Here is a 20,349-nt window from a genome sequence, read left to right on the forward strand (position 1 = left end):
TGCTCAAGTTCTACACTTTTTCACACTACTGCAGACGTTTTGACCACAAAAGACGCAATGCTGTTAACATGTGCAAGACTTGGCGCAGCAGATGACAGTGATTGAATGATCAGGCTTACAGCTCCAGTCAGGAAATGTCGGAGTTATACAACTCAGTCACAAATAACTCAGAGTACAAAAAGCACTGCTGGTCAAGTACTGAATTTCACTTAGTCTGAAAATCTCCAGCTGGAAACACTTTTCATGTAATGCATCAAAATTAAGGTGATTTGATGCTTGATATTGAGCAGCTGGACTTGTATTTTAATGTCAATAGCTCGGCATTGATTGCCTCCATGATTCTCATCAGTAGTGATTTAAGTGATGAGCACAGCGCAACAGCTCTGCCTCTCTGTCTGCCCCTCAACGACATCCTGTGACTGGAAACCACAATGAAAGAAACAGCTACAACTAACTAAACGAAGGGTTGATTTCTGACTTTTGACTGATTAGATTCAATCATACTGTAATTCTGTGAATTGTGTGGACCCCAAAGGTAGACCGTAAATGGAGCAAATGAAGGAACAAGACTCTTTGTATTATGATATAATGTAATGTGAGAGAATAAAGGCATTTTGGCTGATTTGAGGGAGTGCGAGAAAGCAAAAGGTAATGTTACAGATGTTTTTTTTTTAAATAATTGCAGGGTTCATGCATGTACCTTTTTCTGGGTTCATCATTACAAGTTTTTATTGGTTATGATGTGTAGGGTAATTCTGTTCAAGCCCACAAAATTGAATTCTGAATTGTAGTTCAGATGCCCAGTTTCAAATGTCATGTCTAATTTCAGTTAAAATTGCGCAAAATTATTCAAAAGATATATATTTTTTAATCATTACGGAGCACTGAAGCCAAACAAAACAACATCTCAGGTGTGAATATTAAACACAGGTGTATTATAACTTATAAACCTTATAAAAACCTGATTTTGTTCGAATTTGCTCCACGAAGAAACATGTGATGGAGGGTTCACATATTGTATTGCATTGAGAAATAAATGTAAGAATAAGAGGTAATTGATTACTAAAAGAAAATTGGATGTTGAAGACAGGTTCAGGAAAAAAGATGTTATTGGTATAAGCCCATCTAATTTTGTTCACAAGGCTGCCTAAAAGTTCAAGTACTGAATGACCATCATTACACAGCACCTTATCAGCTGAGTCACATCCACATCTCTGGAACCCATGCTGGTGTCCTATATCAGTCCAGAAACACTTTGACATCATGAGAATTTCCACAGATTTTAAAAAGCAGTGAGCCATCTTTAACTTCCTGTACACATATTTTTTTTCCAACTTCCATTAAGATAAGAAACCTCCTTTGTGGGAAAATTAAGCAAAAGCGGGTAAATACGCATATCCTTGCACATCACTTCCCTTATCATTAGGGGACTGTGTATTATCAGTGTGACTCCTTCAATGAGCTGTTTAGTTTTTGTAATACACCATGACTACACATCCTTTCCCCTCTGCATGGATTATTCTCATAATCATGACATACATTCGTCATGTTTTTCTCACCTCAAAGTTGACAGATAAGTTCCTCTTTAGGGCAATTTCGTAAACCAGGCTGATCTCTGATTTGCTGGCATCAGTGCCTTCCTCAGTCTCGCTTTTTTCCTCTGGGCTCTGGAATAAGAGGCAAAACATCACAGGTCAAAATGTTGAAAGGGGACATACTGAGTGAAACTGATCAAACTAGTGCCACTTTTTGGTTATAGGTTTCCAAATGGACTATTGTTCTGTTACACTTGTTCACAAAATGCATTATCTGTTATTCACAAACTGGCCAGAATATGTCAAGAACTCAGAACTCTGAGAGCCACCACCAAAAGTTTTACTTGTTGAGTTTATCTACCAGTAATCTCTTTAAAATCTTCTTTTAAGACTCACTTGAATTATTTGGAATTCTATACTATTTCATACTACTTTCTGTCTTGTACATGTTCTTTTAGATTTGTTAATATACAACTTTCTCTTAAAAGATGCTATATAAATAAAGTTACTGTTATTATTATAAAACATTCTTTTAAGGTTTGCCAAACTCATATAACTAACATCACTGCTATGGGGAACATGAGGAGAGGAGCCAATGCTGGAGGAGCCTCTGATGTCATTTTTGCACTCGTTTAGAAGCATTGCAGTCTTTCTGAAGAAAAGGTGGATAGACCAAAAATAAAAGTGGACACTATTCAACCTACCAAATGCCGGGTAACATTATTTCTGTGGAAACACAGCCACATTAAAGAGGCTAATTCATTTGAAATGGCATCACCACAGTGTGTTGAGTTACATCTATGTCTGTCTGGACTTATATAATATACTGTGATTAATTCAATGAAAGGTGTAAAGTGTGTTTTTTTTGTGGAAATGGACATTATCACTATAAAGGCATGTATGATTCCACTGAATAACGCCCTTTGAGAAACATGCCCCTTAACCAAAGGACTACTTTTTACTGAGAAGTACAGAGGAGGACTAACAGCAAAGATGTTTTGTGAGGTCACAGTGACCCCGACCTTTGACCACCAAATTCTCATCAGTTCATCCTTGAGTCAAAGTGGACATTTGTGCCAAAAATTTAAGGAAATTCCCACCAAACATTGCTGAGATATTGCATTTGTGTGAATGGGGCAGATGGACAAGCAACCCGAAAACACAATGTGTCCCACACTATGGCTGTCGCCAGTGCGTAGGCTTAAAAATGTATTTTTTTTGTTTTCCCTGCTTTTTTTTATACCAACAAATAGTAAACTGTGACCCCAAAAACTGTGAACATATCAAACCAAGAATTACACACCTACAGGGTGGATGTCAGCCAAACTGCTGCAACAAGAAGCCTGTCTGTCTTCTGACAGTGATCTTTATCTGATATGGGATTGAGAACTCGGTAATCCAGGACACGACTGGTGGTCCTCTGTCTGTACAAGAAGGTCTCTTAAAGGGGCGGTCCCTTAAATAGGAGACTTGTTGTACATATTAACTCTGATCCAGACAAATCATTTTTTGTGAGCATAAAGAACCATCTCTCCTGGTAAGAAATAAAATGGCTCAAGTTTGTATTTTCATTAGGCAGTAAACATAGGACGGATGTATTGAAAAAAAAGGAAAAGACAGTTATGGTCAGTGGGAAAGCACCAGCAGGTTTCATCAGTGGGATAACCAGACATTATTTCCAGAAAGACCTAACGACATCACTATGTTAAAAATTTGAATAACTTTTTCTCAATCCACAAAATTTGCCGCCCATGAAACTGTGAAGTAATCTTGGACTTAATATCAGATGACTCAGGTTTAAGCCTTCAGTCTTTGCCTTCTTTAAGTTTTATTCACCTCCACTAATAAGAAACCTCATTCACGTTATAGAGATCATATCATCAGCTATACAACAAGGGGTTTTCGGTGCCAATTGTCTATGGGAATGCAGAGTGCTGTCCCGATCTCTATCTTCTCATGTCCAGCTCTTTGTCTGATTATGTCTGAATGGCTGCGGTCTTTCCCTTTGGGCTTCTTCCCTTCACTTGCCTCATTGTGTGACCTGATACAACGCATGATTCATACTGAGAGTTCTCTTGGATTTCACAGGGAAACGGTCACGTGGTACGATGCACCTACCACACCGGACAAAGACCTCACATTGGCGAGAGGTGATGATCATGCGCTCTGCTTTGTTTTGTGTTTTCTGACACATACATTTCCTTGTATTGTATTTTATGCAGACATGAGTGAAATCTGAGAATCCATTTATCCCTTTTCCATGAACTCACTAAAATTCTAATATGTATTCATGGTTTTCATGGTTACATATCCCTGTGTTTCTGTTTCAAGCATTCTTAACGTGTGTGATTAATAGTGTGAATCCCCTCTCAAGGCTGCATTAACAAGCCGCTGGGTGTAAATGTCCGCATCTGTCTGTGGGTGTGTATTGGTGTGCAGAACAGAATGACCAAGAGACCTTCCTGTGACAAAGACAAATAGAGGGCTAAATCAGACTTCGGTGCTGCTTCTACTTATGGATCTATTGAACAGAGTGTCCTGGGAAATGAATAAACAAGTGAAGATATATGGGTTCTTTACTTGTTCTGAGACATTAACTCTCACTATGAAGGAGTTTGAATGAATAGTGACTGTGGGCGAACAGTGTGCTTCACATTCACATCAATGCTCCTGGGCAATTGATTTCGCAATAGGGCAAAAGGATTCAACATCAAACGATGCGAGGGAGAGTCTCCCAATGGACAGAACGACCTAATTCCTAGGAAAGTAACTGTTTATTGTAAGAGGTCACAGTTTCACAGCTCTAAATTTATCGTCTTTCATCACAACCAGGTCATGACCATGCAACCTTTCTAATGATGCAGATTTCCCCTCATAAATATCCAGTCAAACTGCTGATTGTAAGGTTCACATGCTTTTTTTAAGACAATAAAAGCACTTGTTTCACAGAAAACATAACAACTTTCATAGTATCATCAGCATATAAACCAACTGTCAGTAATTTACAAGCTAAATCAGACATTTCATTAAATAATCTTTATTGCCTGAAGCCCTGTTGAGTTGGCTCTACCTGTGTATAAACACAACACAGTTACAGCGTGACTGATATTTACCTGTGGTCTTCCTCAAAATAAAGGTTTGACAGTCTATAGTTGAAAAGAACACTTTTAGCCTGAGGACCTCCAGACATTAATACATGTAAGAGCATGCACGCACACGCACGCGCACGCACACGCACGCGCACGCACACGCACACGCACACACACACACACACTTAGAGACAGGATGACAGACATGTACTGTAGACACAATGTGCCTCAATTTGTAAAGCAAGACTCAGAAGCAGCAGCAAACAAAGAGCACATTTATGGAGGCCGACGCCACAAGACAGCAAGTCAGGCGAGTGAGAAGAGCCAAAGCGTTTTGAATAACCATCAACGATGCCAGGCGGTGAGGATATGGGGTAATTTGATTTCCGGTGGGAGATGATAACAACAGTTAACAGCTATGCCTGAGGGGAATCTCTGGAAAGGTACAGTGACATTGGGAGCAGGCAGAATCAAAAAGGGCAAAATAAAAAACAGAGAAAATACTCTCCTGCCAGGGGTAAACTAAACTGTGGAGACCGCAAGGCTTAAATTATACATTAAAGTAATTAGAGCTGAGGTGGATTTGGATTCAATCTGATGAAAGGTGGTTACATATTCATCTTAGTATCCACAAAGGAACACTGCGTAACACTCTTGATGGAGCCTCTCTGGGGACGACACAAACAGATCAGCAAAGCAAATCCTTTGACTTTTCATTAAGGGAAGAGTTTTAAAGGGGGAGGGGTCGAGCAGGGAGACAGTCATCTGAGGTGAAAGTACTTACAAAGTAACAATAGTGCTGCAGGAATGAGGTTTGAATGATTGGAGGGCAACTTAGGTGGAGAGTGGTGTGACCTCTTAAGACTTGGAAGAGAAGCAGTTTCAACAGTTTGATTTCTTTTTTCATATAATTTCAGTTATTTGGATGTAAGAAAGAGTTGCGTGTCTCTCTGCACCAGCAACAGCTGTGCAGCTATGTTTTTGGGTTATTCGTCCATCTGTTCATCCCATTCTCTTGAATGTGATATTTTAAAAATGCTCGAGGGAATCTCTTCAAAGTTGGCACAAACATTCACACGGACTCAACAAGTGACTGATTAGAATTTGGTGGCCAAAGGTCAAAGGTCACGGTGACCTTGCCTCAATTTTGTAAAGGCAATATCTCAAGAAGGTATTTAGGGGAATTTCCTCAGATTTGGCACAAACATTCACTTGGATTCAAGAATGAACTGATTAAAATTTGGTGGTCAAAGGTCAGTGTGACCTCACAATACATGTTTGGTTCTCATTCAAGTATTCATAATCTAATTATGGCAACATTTCACAGAAATGTCAAATAGGATAGAATGATGAAGTGATGATATTTTATATCCAAAATGTCAAATGTCAGTGATGAGAAATCATAATGTTCTGTAAAAATACTTTTCTGGCCATTACTTAACATCAAAGCTCTCTAAGACCTTAAGACATTTGGTCAGACACTAAACTGGTAACGCTATTTTTGGGTGTCTACGTTGAAACTGTGTTGATGTACTCATCCTCTGAGCTGCCTGGTTGAAGATGTGTGTGAAGAATCTATGTTTCTGAATATGCAGCTTCTCTGCAGCAACATCTGTATTTTAAGATCTGACATCTGTCATGGCTAGAAACATGTGTCTGGACAGACATGGATGTAAACTTAAATTGCAACTTCTCTGCTTCACGGAGGCATATAACTGTGAGGCCATAATTCTAAATAACCTGTTTTACCCTCCCTTGAATCTGTGTTAAATAACTTAAACTTCAGAAATGGATTTTGTGTGTCAATTCAGGAGCCCATTCAAGCTTTCACAGCAATGAAACTGTACTGACAGTGGCGGCAGGGTTTCCCAAAATGGAAATCAACAATCTCTAGTTAAAAACTGTGAGTAAACACTGCTTGCACAAGCCTTCCTGTTTCTAAGTGCTTGTGTGTGTGTGTGTTTACCTGTGGTGGCCGTTCGGGGATGGGTTCATTGCGCAAGGCTTGCAGAGCCTTCATGGCAGCGTTGTGTCTGGCTGCTTGGCGGGTGCGTCCCTCGCCAATAAACTCGTGACTCCCCACAGACAGCTGCACATAGAAGATCTTAGGAACGGGATAATGGTACCTGGAATGAACAAAACATATAAAACAAGCTTATTTTTGAGATATTCATCTATAAATATATGAAAAACAAGGGAGGGGAGAGGCTCAGACTTTATGAGCCAAGTTATCAATTCACACCGTTTACACTGTTCCCAAATTAAAGGCCCACCACTTCATCAGGGTCAATTACTACACAATAGCCTGTTGGCCAACCATTTGACTGATGTCTTGCTATTGAATCTCAGCTTAGGGATGGCAAACAAAGCACAGAGACATATATATCCTCTCCTCTTTCTTCTGGCCCTGGACATAGATTTTCCTCTCTTTCTTTGGGTCCTGACAGAGCGGGACTGAGCTGTCACCGAGCAGATTTAGAGGTCTGCGAGTCCGCGTGTGTAATACCCCCTCCTGGGTCAGGGGGAGAAGGGCTGAGAATGTCTGCCCAATGGAGGACAAGGAATGAGAAATAGTGGGAAAGCTAACAAGAGAGGAGAGGAATCCAATGTTTTTAATATCCGTCTCAGTCCTCTTTCTACTCTGCAAGTGTATACTTATACCACCATATGTGGTAGACACAAATGGATGGCAGCAGATGAGATGTTTAATACTTTATTGTGAGTCTAAATGGATGAAATATTTTCATGTTTGGTGAAGGCATTGAGCTTTGCCAAACATGAGGAGTTAGTGAATGGGGTGGAGTTGATTTACAAGGTTGGCTAATGTTACCAAAAATCACAGAATAACCTCTGGTCTTATGTTGGTAGTTTTGGTAATCATTCCTATTTGCAATAATGACTCAGTTTTTGGCATGTTGACAACTATCTGATTTTGAAGATTAGCTTGATTGTGGGTCTGACGTGTTTTTCCCTGATTTCAGCAGGAAGTGTGGTGAGTGAAGTGTTGTCACAACTGATAGAAACTGTGGCCGAAACTATGAAAAAAAACCCAAGTTGTAATAAACTGGAAATTGTCTCGATTATGTTTTCCTGAAGCATTCTTTGCATTTTTCTAAAACCAAAATACTGGAAATGCTGCCTCTTGACTAACAGTAACACTTAAGACACTTAAGATAACTCTTAATAAACATGAGTAATTTCTCTGAATATCTCCCCCCTTCTTCCCCCTCTCCTCATGTCTTTCCGCAATCTTCTGCTCAGCAGGCCTAACAATGAGTCAGCGTTTTACCCCCAGAATTCCAGCAGGTCTTTCTCCAGCCCACAGCCCTTCTCTCATCCGTCTGCTCTCAGCTCCTCCTGGCCACGGGAGCCTTCCTTGGGCGGGGGCCTGCCTGGCCCTCGCACGTCAAGTGTGGCCCCAGGGTCTCAGAGGACATGCCAAGTGCAACATGGGCTCCAGCCAACAGCGCTGAGCCGAGATGGGAGCAGCTGGGGCTGGAGCGCAGAGTACAGGTGCAGAGAGGAGGAGAGAGAGAAATAAGAAAGAGAGAGAGGGAGACTAAAGGGGAGGGAGAGAGAGAGAGAGAAGTAAAGAAAAAGAGAAGAGAGAGACGGACGTGGAGGGAGGCCTGTGGGAGACCCTACTCTGCAACGTGGGAAAGTAGTGGCTTACACACAAGCAAGTCAGCCAAGAACACAGGCAAGCACACGCACACACATCAAAATCATGCAGACAAAAAAGGCAGGAAAATCACGTCAGCGCTCCGTGGCCAGTACAAAAATCAGCACATGCTGGCTGGCTCTGCCTGTTCTGTGTTATCAATTATTATTTTTGTTATTATTATTACTACAGAGAGGGAATTGGACCAGGACACCTGTAGGGAGGGTGTGGAGACTGCTGAAGGGGAAAGAAAAAACACAAAACACCACCGTGTCTGTGTGATGACGTGAGCATGTGTGTGAGTGTGTATCTGCTGTGATTCAGCGATGAGTGACTGAGTGAGAGAAAGAAAAAGTCACTGATACCACAGCTCAATCAAATGATAACTCATCAGCTTTTAGCAGTGAGTAATGGATTTCACTTTGAGGATGAAGCTTTCCTGCAGCTCTTTTTAATGTGAGCCAGGTTAGTTAAGGTTACTCTTTCATCTTTAATCATTCAAAGACTCATGGGTGAACACACAGCCACATTCAAAGACACTGATGTTTTTGAGCCCACACACAGTCCTATACTGGGAAATGGGAGATATGGAATTGCAATTATTACTATAAATGACGGGGTGACATTTCGGCTGGAAACTATTTTCTCTTGTGGCATGGAAAACTATTTCCTTTCTAATTGCCTGTGCAGGAAAAATACAGCTGATCTTCTCTTACTGCATGTGTTAACACTTGTTCCCAGACTGAACAGGTTACTTCTCATTCATTACCTTTGTTATTTTTCAGCATATTTGTATTTACAGCACCAGATATAGCCGCTTGTTTCCATAAGTAATGTCAGCTTGATCATGTCGATATAATGTCAAAAAACACAGCTCACGCGAGGAAAGTACTGCGGTCACATGGCTTTATACCACAAGCTATGGAGTACATTTGATGGAAAAGTATCATAGGCATGCCTTATTGTTTCCAGCGGCTCCATCACAACGTCACAATGGCTGGTATTGTTTCCACCTTGTGAGTGTGTCTGTGTGTCATCGTGGCAAAATGTGGTCCAGGTGACGTCGCTTGTAGCGGTAACTTGCATAGAAGCCGTTTCAAGTATTTTGCCAGGTGTTTTTATGTCGTAACTATGCAAAATAGGGTCATAAAAACTTCAGGTGTTCAGTTGAGATCAAAATGAAGGCTGCGTTGAAAGATGGGCGGTTTCCGAGCAAGGGAGCCAGAAGCAAGGGGAAACCTCTGAGGCTGAAAAATGAAGCAAGTGCCAAAGTGCCAAAAACTGCAGTTCCTCTAATGGCCACTTGAGGTTGTTTACAAAACAAAGTCAATCCCCACAGACCCCCATGTTAAAATGCTCAACTTTGCAGCACAAATAAACATTTTTACAGCCTGATACAAAAAACTGTTTTGATTTCTTTAGCTAATTTCAACATTCATGACAATACATCACGTTAGCTACGCCCATTATTTTATACAGTCTGTGCCGAGAAGCAGGGGGACAGGGTGTACGGAAGAGGCCATTGCCCCCTCCTCTTTATGCCCCTGGCTCACAAACTTTTACAGGTGTTTAGCTGAGATTAAAATGAAGGCCTAATTCGAAGATGAGTGGAGTCCAAATAAGGGCACCAGAAGTAAGAGGGTAGGAAGTAAAGAAAGGGCCACTGTCCCCCTAACATTTCACACCCTTAGCCAACATTTGCTTTATATCGCAAATCACCACATTGCAGCTGGAGTAATCCCACCACTATGGGCTCTAGTTTCATAGCTGGGTTTTCCTTTACTTTTCAAGTTAGCGTTGGTGCGTTGGGAAATCTTTTTTTCATATCATATCAAATCATTTTTAGTACTCACAGTGATGTACAGTCAGTTTATTTAAAGTTGACCATACTTTCTGAATAGAATAAAATAAAAATGCAAACATATAGTGATACAACAACTTGTGGAATCTATGTATGCAAACTTAAAATATCTGGTGTGTAACTCAACACATGACGTTGACCAGTTGCAGATGGTGGTGTGGAAAAAGCTGTGAAAATTTCAACAGCTATGGCTGGCAAACCTGTGCAGACCACAGCAATCAAAACCAAATGCAGCACTTCCTTTTGGTCATAAAGCTGCCATTTTCTCCATAAGAACAAACATTAAATTCATTATTTTTCAATATATTGCAGCCCTTAATCTGCTCAGTCAACTTTTGTGGTTGTTAGAAAACACATTAGAGGTCACAAATACTACTCATACACCATAAAATATCAAATAAAATACTCATTAAGTTGTTGAAACTTGCAGCAGTTAATGTATATACACATTTGTGATTATATAATTAGCACAACAATATGTTGTACATGGGTGATCTTTGTATGGGTGGGCTTTTGCATTTACGGTGCTGATTTTTTTTTTGTTTTCTTTTTTGCGAATATGTACTGCTCTCTGTGTGAAGCTGCCTTTGACTGGCCATGTGGGCATCAGATAGGGCAGTCATTTTTGTTGGTCTTGCTGTGTTGCTGGGTTCTTTTGACTATATAGCTTCTCTATTTGTGCTTTGTTGGTGTACTCTTCCTTTAAAAGACAACCTACAACAATGTATAACTGCATAAAACTATAGCACAACAATAAATGAGCTTTGGCTGTCTTAGTCACATTTCTTTGCAAAACAAACAAAAAAACCTCACAACAGGAAGAGGAGAATGTGGACTTGGTTGCAGCTATGGAAAAGAACATGAAATGCAGATTTTTCAGTAAGTTTGTGTGGGTAAATATGTTTTTAGCAGTAGTATTATGCCAGCTTGCCAGTGTGGTGATCTGATTGTTTAGACTATAAATGTGGGATGTATTCGCACCCACATTGTTGGATTTTAGCCCTAAATTTCAAACCTGACACTGAGTGTATTTGGTCCACGTGTCAGCCCTGTGATTTACTGACAACCCGTGCAGGGTTTTCCCCACCTCTTGTCCTGAGCCTTTAAAGGATAAGTGATTATAGATAATGGATGGATGGATGGATGGATGGATGGATGGATGGATGGATGGATTTTGACAGCCGTCGGACATGTCTCATAGCAGGATCTAAAACCACAGTTTTCAATTGACAAAAACATATTTCAATTTCTCTCTAAAAATGTAAACTTTTGTCCAAGACATCTTAAATTCACAGTGTAAAGGGACTTTTTACATCTGCATTTTTAATTTCTTAATATGTAAAATATGTGTGAAACACACATTTAAATGTCAGTTTGCTCATAAACTATTAAACTAAAATGGTAAATCAAGAAACAGTAATTCAGTTGTAATGCTGCTTGCAGTGGTGCAGACCTGTGTAAGTGTTAATAAAGGCAAACATTTAAGCAATTCAAGCTTGCTTTAGTATGGTTGCTCCTGGATTAAGCCTGGAAGACTGAAAACATATGTATTCTACTACAGGAAAGAGCAAAAGAGCAGCAGACAGGAAAAAGTGGGCCAACCAAACACAGACAAATAACGAGACATGAATGAGGAAGCGTACTGGCCCACTTTGTCTTCCAGCATCTCTGCGCTTGACCACCAAGACGTCTACTGGCCACACATGCAAACAGTTGTATGCTTAAACCACAATTACACACAGACATAAACACACACAACTGACTCAAAGCCTTGTAAAGGGCTACAGGGCTGTGCTGGGATTAAAAGGGTGACAGAGATTTGGGGGTGGGGGGGATGCAAAAACTTGGACAGGATCACTTCTCCACCAGCTGCACTTTCTTCCAATCTGCTGTCAGACCTTTACTTATTTTCTCTCCCTCCCAACTTCCATTCTTCATTCCCCGTGTCCATCATTGATTGCTTTCCTTCCCTTTTGCCGCACGCAATTGTTAATGTAGAAAATACATGGTGGTGTGAGAAAACAGTCCATGTTGTCAAGTAAACATGGTGTTGGGAAGTGTATTCAAAGTTCCTTGGACCCCATGTGAGGTCAGAAACCACTAACCCACATGGGAAAAATGGATTCAGCGTGATGGCAGAGCTGTGGTTTCACATGAAATTATTTCTTTGTCAGTAATTGCTCATTAAGGAGTATTTTCCCATACAGCCCCTAGCCATAAAACACAAAAATACAAGTTACAGTTGCTCCAACCCACTAATATCTATTTCAGAGTTTTCACTAAAATAAAATTCACGTGGTATTTAAAGTAAATGAAAAATTAAATCATTAGTGGGATTGAAAAAACACAACACACTGCTTCTAATGATGACAAGACCAGTATCAGATCTGGTAATTTTATTCTAAGTGGTGTTGCATATTGTGTTTGTTTGTTCATTTAACTATGACATAAGAGGATGAAATTCAATTTTGTGACCATATTATAACTGTCATCTGTTATGTTGGCCATTTAGTTCAAGCCCGCGGGAACAGCACCAAGCTCTAAAGCCTATTGGACATAGTGGCAAAAAAAGTGGAATTATAACTTCTGTCCCATGATGCCACTGGGCCCAAAAAGACTTTTTCCAAAGATTAACATTGTGAAAGATATGTCTGTAAATCAATAGATACATTATTGTGAACGTCAGAACCAACATGAGATGATCAGAATTCAGGATTCGATCCATTTGGTCCAATGACATTTCGAAAGTCTACAAGAACCGCACCACTGAATCACCTTCATCCACATTTAAGTTAGCGCAGCGCTAAAACAGAATTAGTCAGCTTGGCCGGCAGAAATCTCAGATGCACATGCTCTCTGGGCCCAAGGATGCGGAAATCCAGGCAATTTTATATCCAGAATTTAGACTTTTTGGCTACATATGCCAAAGAGCAATTTTCAGGAATGAACAGGACCTTGCCTCCAACACTGTATCCAGTTCTCTTTATACATCCATGCTTTAGCGTAATGAGCTAAAACTTTAGTTCAGAGTGCGAATATTTTTTTCCTGAAAAGACAATGACAGCAACCTCACTGGGTCATAGACACACCAAGATCCTTTATAGTTTCAATTTAACTGGCAATCAATGGTGCATTCACTCACACAACATGAATTGTAAGTGTGTGACAACTAATATACAAGCGGTGTTAGAAAATATCAATAACCTTGAGAAACAAGGCATTTAGCAGTGAGTAAACAATTATGAATTTTGATACTGTATCAACTCTCAAACACACTATCGATTTTTAGTTTCAGTTCATTTTGTGTTGTGCTTAAACCCCTGATCACTAGATCCATCTTCAGCATAACAATATATCGTAGAGTAAACTAGCGAGAGAACACAGGCCTGTGAAACAGGGAGTCATAAAGGGCACATCGCTGGCTTCTAATATTAGATTAAAAAAAGCAATATATCAGCTTGCTTACAGTATCGCAAAATATCAAATCATAACCACTGTATGCATTGCGTATCAAATTGGCAAATTCTTGCCAATAAATGGCCTTCTCATAAACTATAAAACTCAATACAGAAATACACTGTATTTAACTTTGCTTTTAGTTAAATGTTTTAAAGAAGTAGAAACAGTTAACCTTCAAATGATGAGGGTGTTCAAACGTTTACAGAACAGATGGAGAAAGTGTGAAAAGATGTTCGAAAATGCAAACAAACAGATTTAATGTGATAATGAGAACCTGTGTATGTGAGACCTGTAGCGGTCTCAAAGAAGCCACAACTAGTTACTCAAACAGACGTCCCCTGTGGCATCTCTGACTCACAGATACATTAATTCACTGCGACGGTGAGAAATTAAAATGGTTCATGTGTTGGAGCATTAAGATGTGAATCTTGTGGTGGAGCCTTTGTATAAAAACTGAATGTTCAAATCGACATTGTCACCGACACACATCAAATCAGTCAGGTTTAAAATACAATAAAAGCAAATGTAAAGTCAATAACGTGGGCTCACCATCCACAGCTTTTAACCGGCCACGAATAGGTCTCATTCTACAGTTTAATATAACCAAACTTTTTTTTCATTTAAGTATGTCATGGGGGCGATGTATTTTCTTACCTCAAATCCCTCCTGTGTAATGCACTGCTGTGTCTATGTGCAGGAGACAGCTGGTGTCTCATACTGACTACACATATCACTGCCTGTGCCGACAATAGCTATTTAAGAATTCCTAAAAGACTCAGTACATAAAACAGAGGTTTCATAACCAATTTTAATTAAATTGTCCAATCTGACAGTGTTTATTGTTTTTACTGTTTGTTGTGGTTTCAGTTTCGAACAAGAGATTAAAGCTCTCTTTGTGCGAGCTCTGTAATCAGTGTGCCCTTTTCCATGCCTGGCTCACGAGAAGTCACGGCCCCCGTGTAAACCGACCCCTGCTCTCCTGTCACACTTTATTGCTGAGTCACAGTGGTACATCAAGATTTGTTTCCAAACATGATAGATTTACAGCACTATAAATGACAGGTAGCACGCTACAGAAAAAAAATGGGCTTTGTGGGTAAAAAACAAGGACGGATTTCATTAAGCTGGCAATAAAAAAGCAACCACTGGAGATCATCTGACTGAAAACAGGCATTATGTGAATAATACTGACTCCTTGAGCACAAAAATGATCAGTTAGTAATAGAAGACTCGCAAGTGTGTGCAAAGAAATTGCATCATGTGTGCATTTATGTGACATAGCAAAAGAAAATTAAAAAATAACTTAGTTTCTATGCAAGCCTCTCTGCCTGCAAATGATTTTCCTTCCTCTTTTCATCCAGGCATCTCTTAGGGGACATATTTCACTGACTGATAAATGGTTCTTCGAAACTGGCTGCTGGCCAGACTGAATGTTTGATTCACTCAAGGTTAGGTGAGAACACTGCTGTTTAAACTCAGATGAGCAGCAAACTAGCACACTGAGTCACACTTAAAATGTGGATTTTTGAGCTGGATTGCGGTTTGCTTGTGCTGAGAGCGCAACACAAACCAATTACATGATGTGAAATACGGTTGCTCAGATTCCCCAATTTCCGTGTGAGCTCTCAAGTGGTAGGACCACCAAAGAAGACGTGCAGCATCACTTAACTGAACAAACTTTGTTTTGACTTTCCCCGCACTGAAAACTATTATAATGACGCAAGAAGACAGGTCCCCTAACAGTAATATGGCACTGAAAAAGCCCTGATGCACAAAGTGTCTACTGCTGGTATGATTCAAACCAACTAGAACAGGTATAAATTTGTTAAACATGTCCGCTACTTCTGTGTTCCTCATCACTTCTTCCCATGACATATGCAATCACAGTAAAGTGACTAGTGACTGCGGTGTTTTTAAAACTTAAGAATTTATTTTCCCTGAAAAAGGATCCTGTTCTCCCTGTCATAATTACAGGAAATCAAGTGGAGAAAGTAGACTTATAAAAACACCCGGGTGTGCACTTGGACTGGAGAATAAATACAGAGACACTATTTACAAAAAGGGCTGTTCATACGCTTTTGTATGAGGATACAAGAGCCTAACATGTGCAGCAGGATGCATCTCTGAATCAGCATCCTGGATGATAACATATAAAGGCTAATCCCAAAAGTTTAAAGGCCCCGACACAACGAGTCGGTCAATGTTGGGCCGTTTGTAAGCGGCCATCGCCCTAGTTGCTGTCGTGTGTCATGCACCACTGGCTCTTGTCAGCTTTGGTTGGCTTTTTTCTACCTATTCAGCGTGCTGAATCAACGTTGGCGATAGCAGAGCAGGTTGGTAAATAAAATCAAACTAATTCAGCTCTGCGCAGGAAAAGAGTGACGGAACTGAGGAACGTAAACAAACAGCCAAAAAGGGAGTGAGTTTGAAATTAACTTGTTATAAAAGACCGTTTTTCTTTAGCCCTTGAGCTCTTTAGCAGAAATGTTTCCTTATGGTTTGTGTCATTGTCCACTGAAGCATGGCACAGAACGTATGTTCTGGTTGGTAAGTTTCTTGTGTTCATGTGCAACTTTTTGGTTGAGACATAGCAACATGAGGCGTAGCAGTGGGGGCTTTCGTTGCTGCTGGTTCTCTGACATTGGTTTGGTGTTTCTGGGCCTTAAAGGGAAAGTTCACTTCAAAATCAAAAATGCATATTTTTCTGTTTTCTGCTATTTGTTTTGCTTTTTCTGAATCTAGATTGTTTTGATGTGAGTCACCGAATGTTGGAGAAATACTGGAGTTGTTGGCCTTCTCTGCAATATAATGGGACCAAATGGCACTCAATGTCTCTTTCAAGCAATCATGACCGGGTTACTCAAAATAATCCACAGACCTTGTTGTGAGAGGTTTTATGAACTATGAACTATTTTCTATCAACCGAATAACACCAGCCAATCATTTCATCTCACAAAAGAAAGCATTCATATACAAATGGATAAGAGGCTTGTGCTCAGCATGAGATGTATCATAACCGGGTCATCAGTAAAGCCCAACAAATCCTGACCTGTCCTGACCATCCTCTCTTTGTTGAGTTTGATCTCCTTCATTCTGGCCGCCGTTACAGAAGGCACCGAACCAAAATGAAACGTGCCAGACCTTCTTTTATTCGTGTTGCCATTGAAAAGCTTAATTTGCTGGTCTTATCTGGCAGTCTGTGTACTTTGTGTGTGTATGTGGGTTAGACAGATTTCTAGATTACATCCTGTCTTTATACCCTGATTTTTAATTATTTATTCATCTGTGATCTATCTTAGCCTGGGTATTCATTATTATTTATTTTACCAACTGCATTGCCCTTTATTTGACTTGATCCACTTTATATGCAGTGTCTGAAATGTTCCAGCCTCTGACTCTGTTAAAGTAGTTAAAGTATCCTGTGTTTCACTTGTGTAATTGTTGTGTCTTGATGGTTGCTGCTGATCTAATTTCCCTTTGGATAATAAAGTTGAACTTGAATGTAAACATTAATGGTGTCCTACTCTGCTGAGCCCTTATGTTAGCTAGCTCAGTGGTGCTAGATGAGCTGGTGGTAGACACGCGCTTACTTCTGCACTGTGATATAGTTAGCTGGTGTAGTTCAGTAGACAGAAAATAGTTCCTACATGAATCTGCTCCAAACAAGGTCTATGGATTAGCTGAGTAACTGGGTCATGATTTCTAGAAAGAGACATTACTGCTGAATTTTTTTATTTTTATTTTTTTGTGCTTTGAGTAGAGCAAGTCGAGTGCCATCTAGTTCTGTTGTATTTGAGAGAAGGCGGACATCTCTAAGGCCGATAACTCCACTCCGATAACTGATATATGGCACTACCAGACAGACAGACAGAAATCGTGTATTTTTGATTTGAGGATGTACTGTCCCTTTAAATGAGAGCACAAATCACTAAGGGAGTATCTCTGGAATCTGTTGAGGAAGAACTTTAGAAATAGTTAAAGCACAGTAGCCAGGATTTGCCAGTACAAGTGATGAATGTGATAAAATTGGTTTTCTGCAGAGCTGATGCACAACAGTGCAGGGAAAAAGTAAAGTCGCGTTGTCCAACAAGATGACATGCACCATCTTGACAGCCATTTACTGCTCAGCACTGATGCTGCACAGCTACTCAGATATGAAAAATCACTTTGAGCACGACAGTAAAAGAGTGGTATAATTTCCTGGGAAAAGATAAATGTAAGTGGGGTATATCTGTATGAAAATACAGTTGTGAGTTCTTGTGAAGAAACCCGCTTAGATTGTCTGACTCTGCCAAACAAACTGAAAGGCAGAGTTACAAAAGCTATTTCCACTGATGTAACACACTTAGTACATCTTGGTCTCAGGTCCGTTTTTACATTCAATGCATCAAGACAAAAGAGGAAAGGAGGACACACAGGGATACACAAACACAAAACTCCACTCAGAGGAGCAGAGATGAAAGGAGAGACCAGACTTCTGTGTCACTGAGTCTGTTGAGCACAAATCATTCTAAGCATTTGTTTATGTTGGACCTGTGTTCCACTCCCCCACCCCCAGTCTCCTCAATAAAACACTGCTTTATGAGTTTACACCCATTTGTACAATTTGGACAGATTATCCTTTGTTCTGGCATGCAGCCCATGGTACCTTATGAACTATCTGAGTGGATGCATCTGATTTACATCTGATCTTCACAGATACACGCTGATTTAAAAAATAACATAATGCAATAAAAAGCTATTCCCACGAAGTCTCTACCTTGTGGGCTTTGGCAGCTCCTTTTTGTTTTTGGACAGCAGTGATGATGGGATGGATAAGAGAAATCATATCTGTGGAATGCATGAGTGGACGAAAGAGCACACAGTGTCCCGATAAGGCTATATGAGATTCTGAGGCCCAACAGGCCAGTAAGCTATATAAAAAAATAAACCTGAGTGGGAGAAAGTGAGCAGGAAAAAAGGAGACCACGTGTGTGAAGAGGACCTCAGAGGATATCTGATATCTCCACATAGGAAGAGATGAGAGGAAATGTTGAATATAGAAAAGCGCTCATGGGCAGCTTTGCCTTTTCAGTGAGCCAGGTTGGCCCAATTAGAGATGTAGATGACAGAGTACACCTGTGTATGCGTGTCTGTGTGTGTGTGTGTGTGTGTGTGTGTGTGTGTGTGTGTGTGTGTGTGTGTGTGTGTGTGTGTGTGTGTCTGTGTGTGATCTTCGTGTGATGTTATTCTGATGTCCTACAGGCATGAGGATATTCATCTTTCAAGGATAAGTATCTTTCCATGGCAACTGTCTCTTTATATTTCTTACATGATCAGACTCACACACACAGACACATAGCATCACAAAGGCATGTATAGGGTTGTCTTTGATTTTACAAGGACATAGCCATAGAGCTACAAGGTCAGTCTAGAATACAGCCAACATGCATTTTAACCCTTCATGTGCCTCAAATGAAATGGTCAGCACTTATTTTTCTAGGCTATTGATATCTGTATTTAATGCTTAATATTCATTGTTGTAGGTTTTTGTAGCAGTAGCTGAAAATTGACAGATTGATTTATTTCTTTTAAATTTGCATATATTGATTCTTTTGCCCACTTTGGGGCAAGGGGACAAGCTACAAGCACGACACTGGCATATTATCACCTCATAAGACTGATATGGACAATGTAATAGCAAATAGTTTCCTTTTTATACATTAAGTTGGCACACAACATGTATTTGGTTATTTAAAGTAAGTCTATTTTTCAAGTCAAGTCAAGTATATTTTATTTATAAATGCTTAACTAAAAAAAGTTTCAATACTACTTAATAGAAGGTTAATACAGTCAGTACCTTAAAATACATTGAGTGTTGATACCCAACCCTACTGCTGGAAGAGGAAATAAGGTTTACAAGAGCAATGACAATGAAATAGTAAAGATGTGGGCCAAAACATCAAAACTGTGAGCTGGAAGATGCAACAAAGATCAAAAGATCTGAGTGGAAAAGAAGAATCAGGTTATATATTTACATATTATTTATGCTCCTTTTGGTGTAAAAATCCAGACTGGCCGACATAAGTTTACTGTAGGTACTCTGCAGCACAGGTGACCAAGTCTTCCTACAGAGAAAGCAGGAACAGCCATCTCAGTATCTGACCATCATCACAGGAGGAAATGTCACAGAGCAAAGCACCCCCAGTCAGTCATTCAGCCCACTGTTCCTCCAGCTGACATAATGTTACTGACATAACCAAATCAGGGCTGGGAGGAGGTGGGCGGCTTCTGACTGCTCTACTTTGCTCTAACAGGGAAAGCCCTATCCAAATTCCAACTGTGACTAAATGCAGGATGCAGGCGCCCCCGCCCCCCTGGGATCACAGCAGCAGGGGGAAAACTGGGAGCGCCACGGATAAACCGGAGGAGCCCAGTATGAGTCACTGGAATCAGGTGTTCCAATGATAACACGGGAGCTTTGGATTGTCCATGATAGAGCTTGATGTAACCATAATTCTTGATAACAAAAAATATTTTCCTGATTCAGTGATCATGTATGTGAATCATTTGGGCTGAATTTCTGTGGAATTTTTCACAGCAGCTCCGTCACTGATTAAATAAGCTGAAAACCACGAATCATCCTGAGTATGTAAAGTATTTGAGAATGAACAATGGTGTGGTTATGTCTGCAGGATAACAGAAATGAATCGCTGGTTTAAACTAGGACTTGGATGGAAAGAAATTATGCACAGGCTCTTCGCC

General features: G+C 40.2%; 1 protein-coding gene across 1 annotated transcript in view; it reads right to left on the reverse strand.

Moving 5' to 3' along the window:
- The window catches only part of stau2 (staufen double-stranded RNA binding protein 2), a 103,868-nt gene that overhangs the window by 75,037 nt on the left and 8,482 nt on the right, over positions 1-20,349 (reverse strand). Inside the window, exons 6-7 of the mRNA XM_042510548.2 lie at positions 6,591-6,750; positions 1,560-1,667 (exon numbers count right to left, since the gene is read on the reverse strand). Of these exons, the coding sequence (XP_042366482.1) occupies positions 1,560-1,667; positions 6,591-6,750 (268 nt within the window). The remainder of the gene's footprint in view (positions 1-1,559; positions 1,668-6,590; positions 6,751-20,349) is intronic.

Source organism: Plectropomus leopardus, chromosome 21, assembly GCF_026936395.1.
Source record: "Plectropomus leopardus strain MGB_pleo_1.0 chromosome 21, ASM2693639v1, whole genome shotgun sequence".
Taxonomy (NCBI): Eukaryota; Metazoa; Chordata; class Actinopteri; order Perciformes; family Serranidae; genus Plectropomus; species Plectropomus leopardus.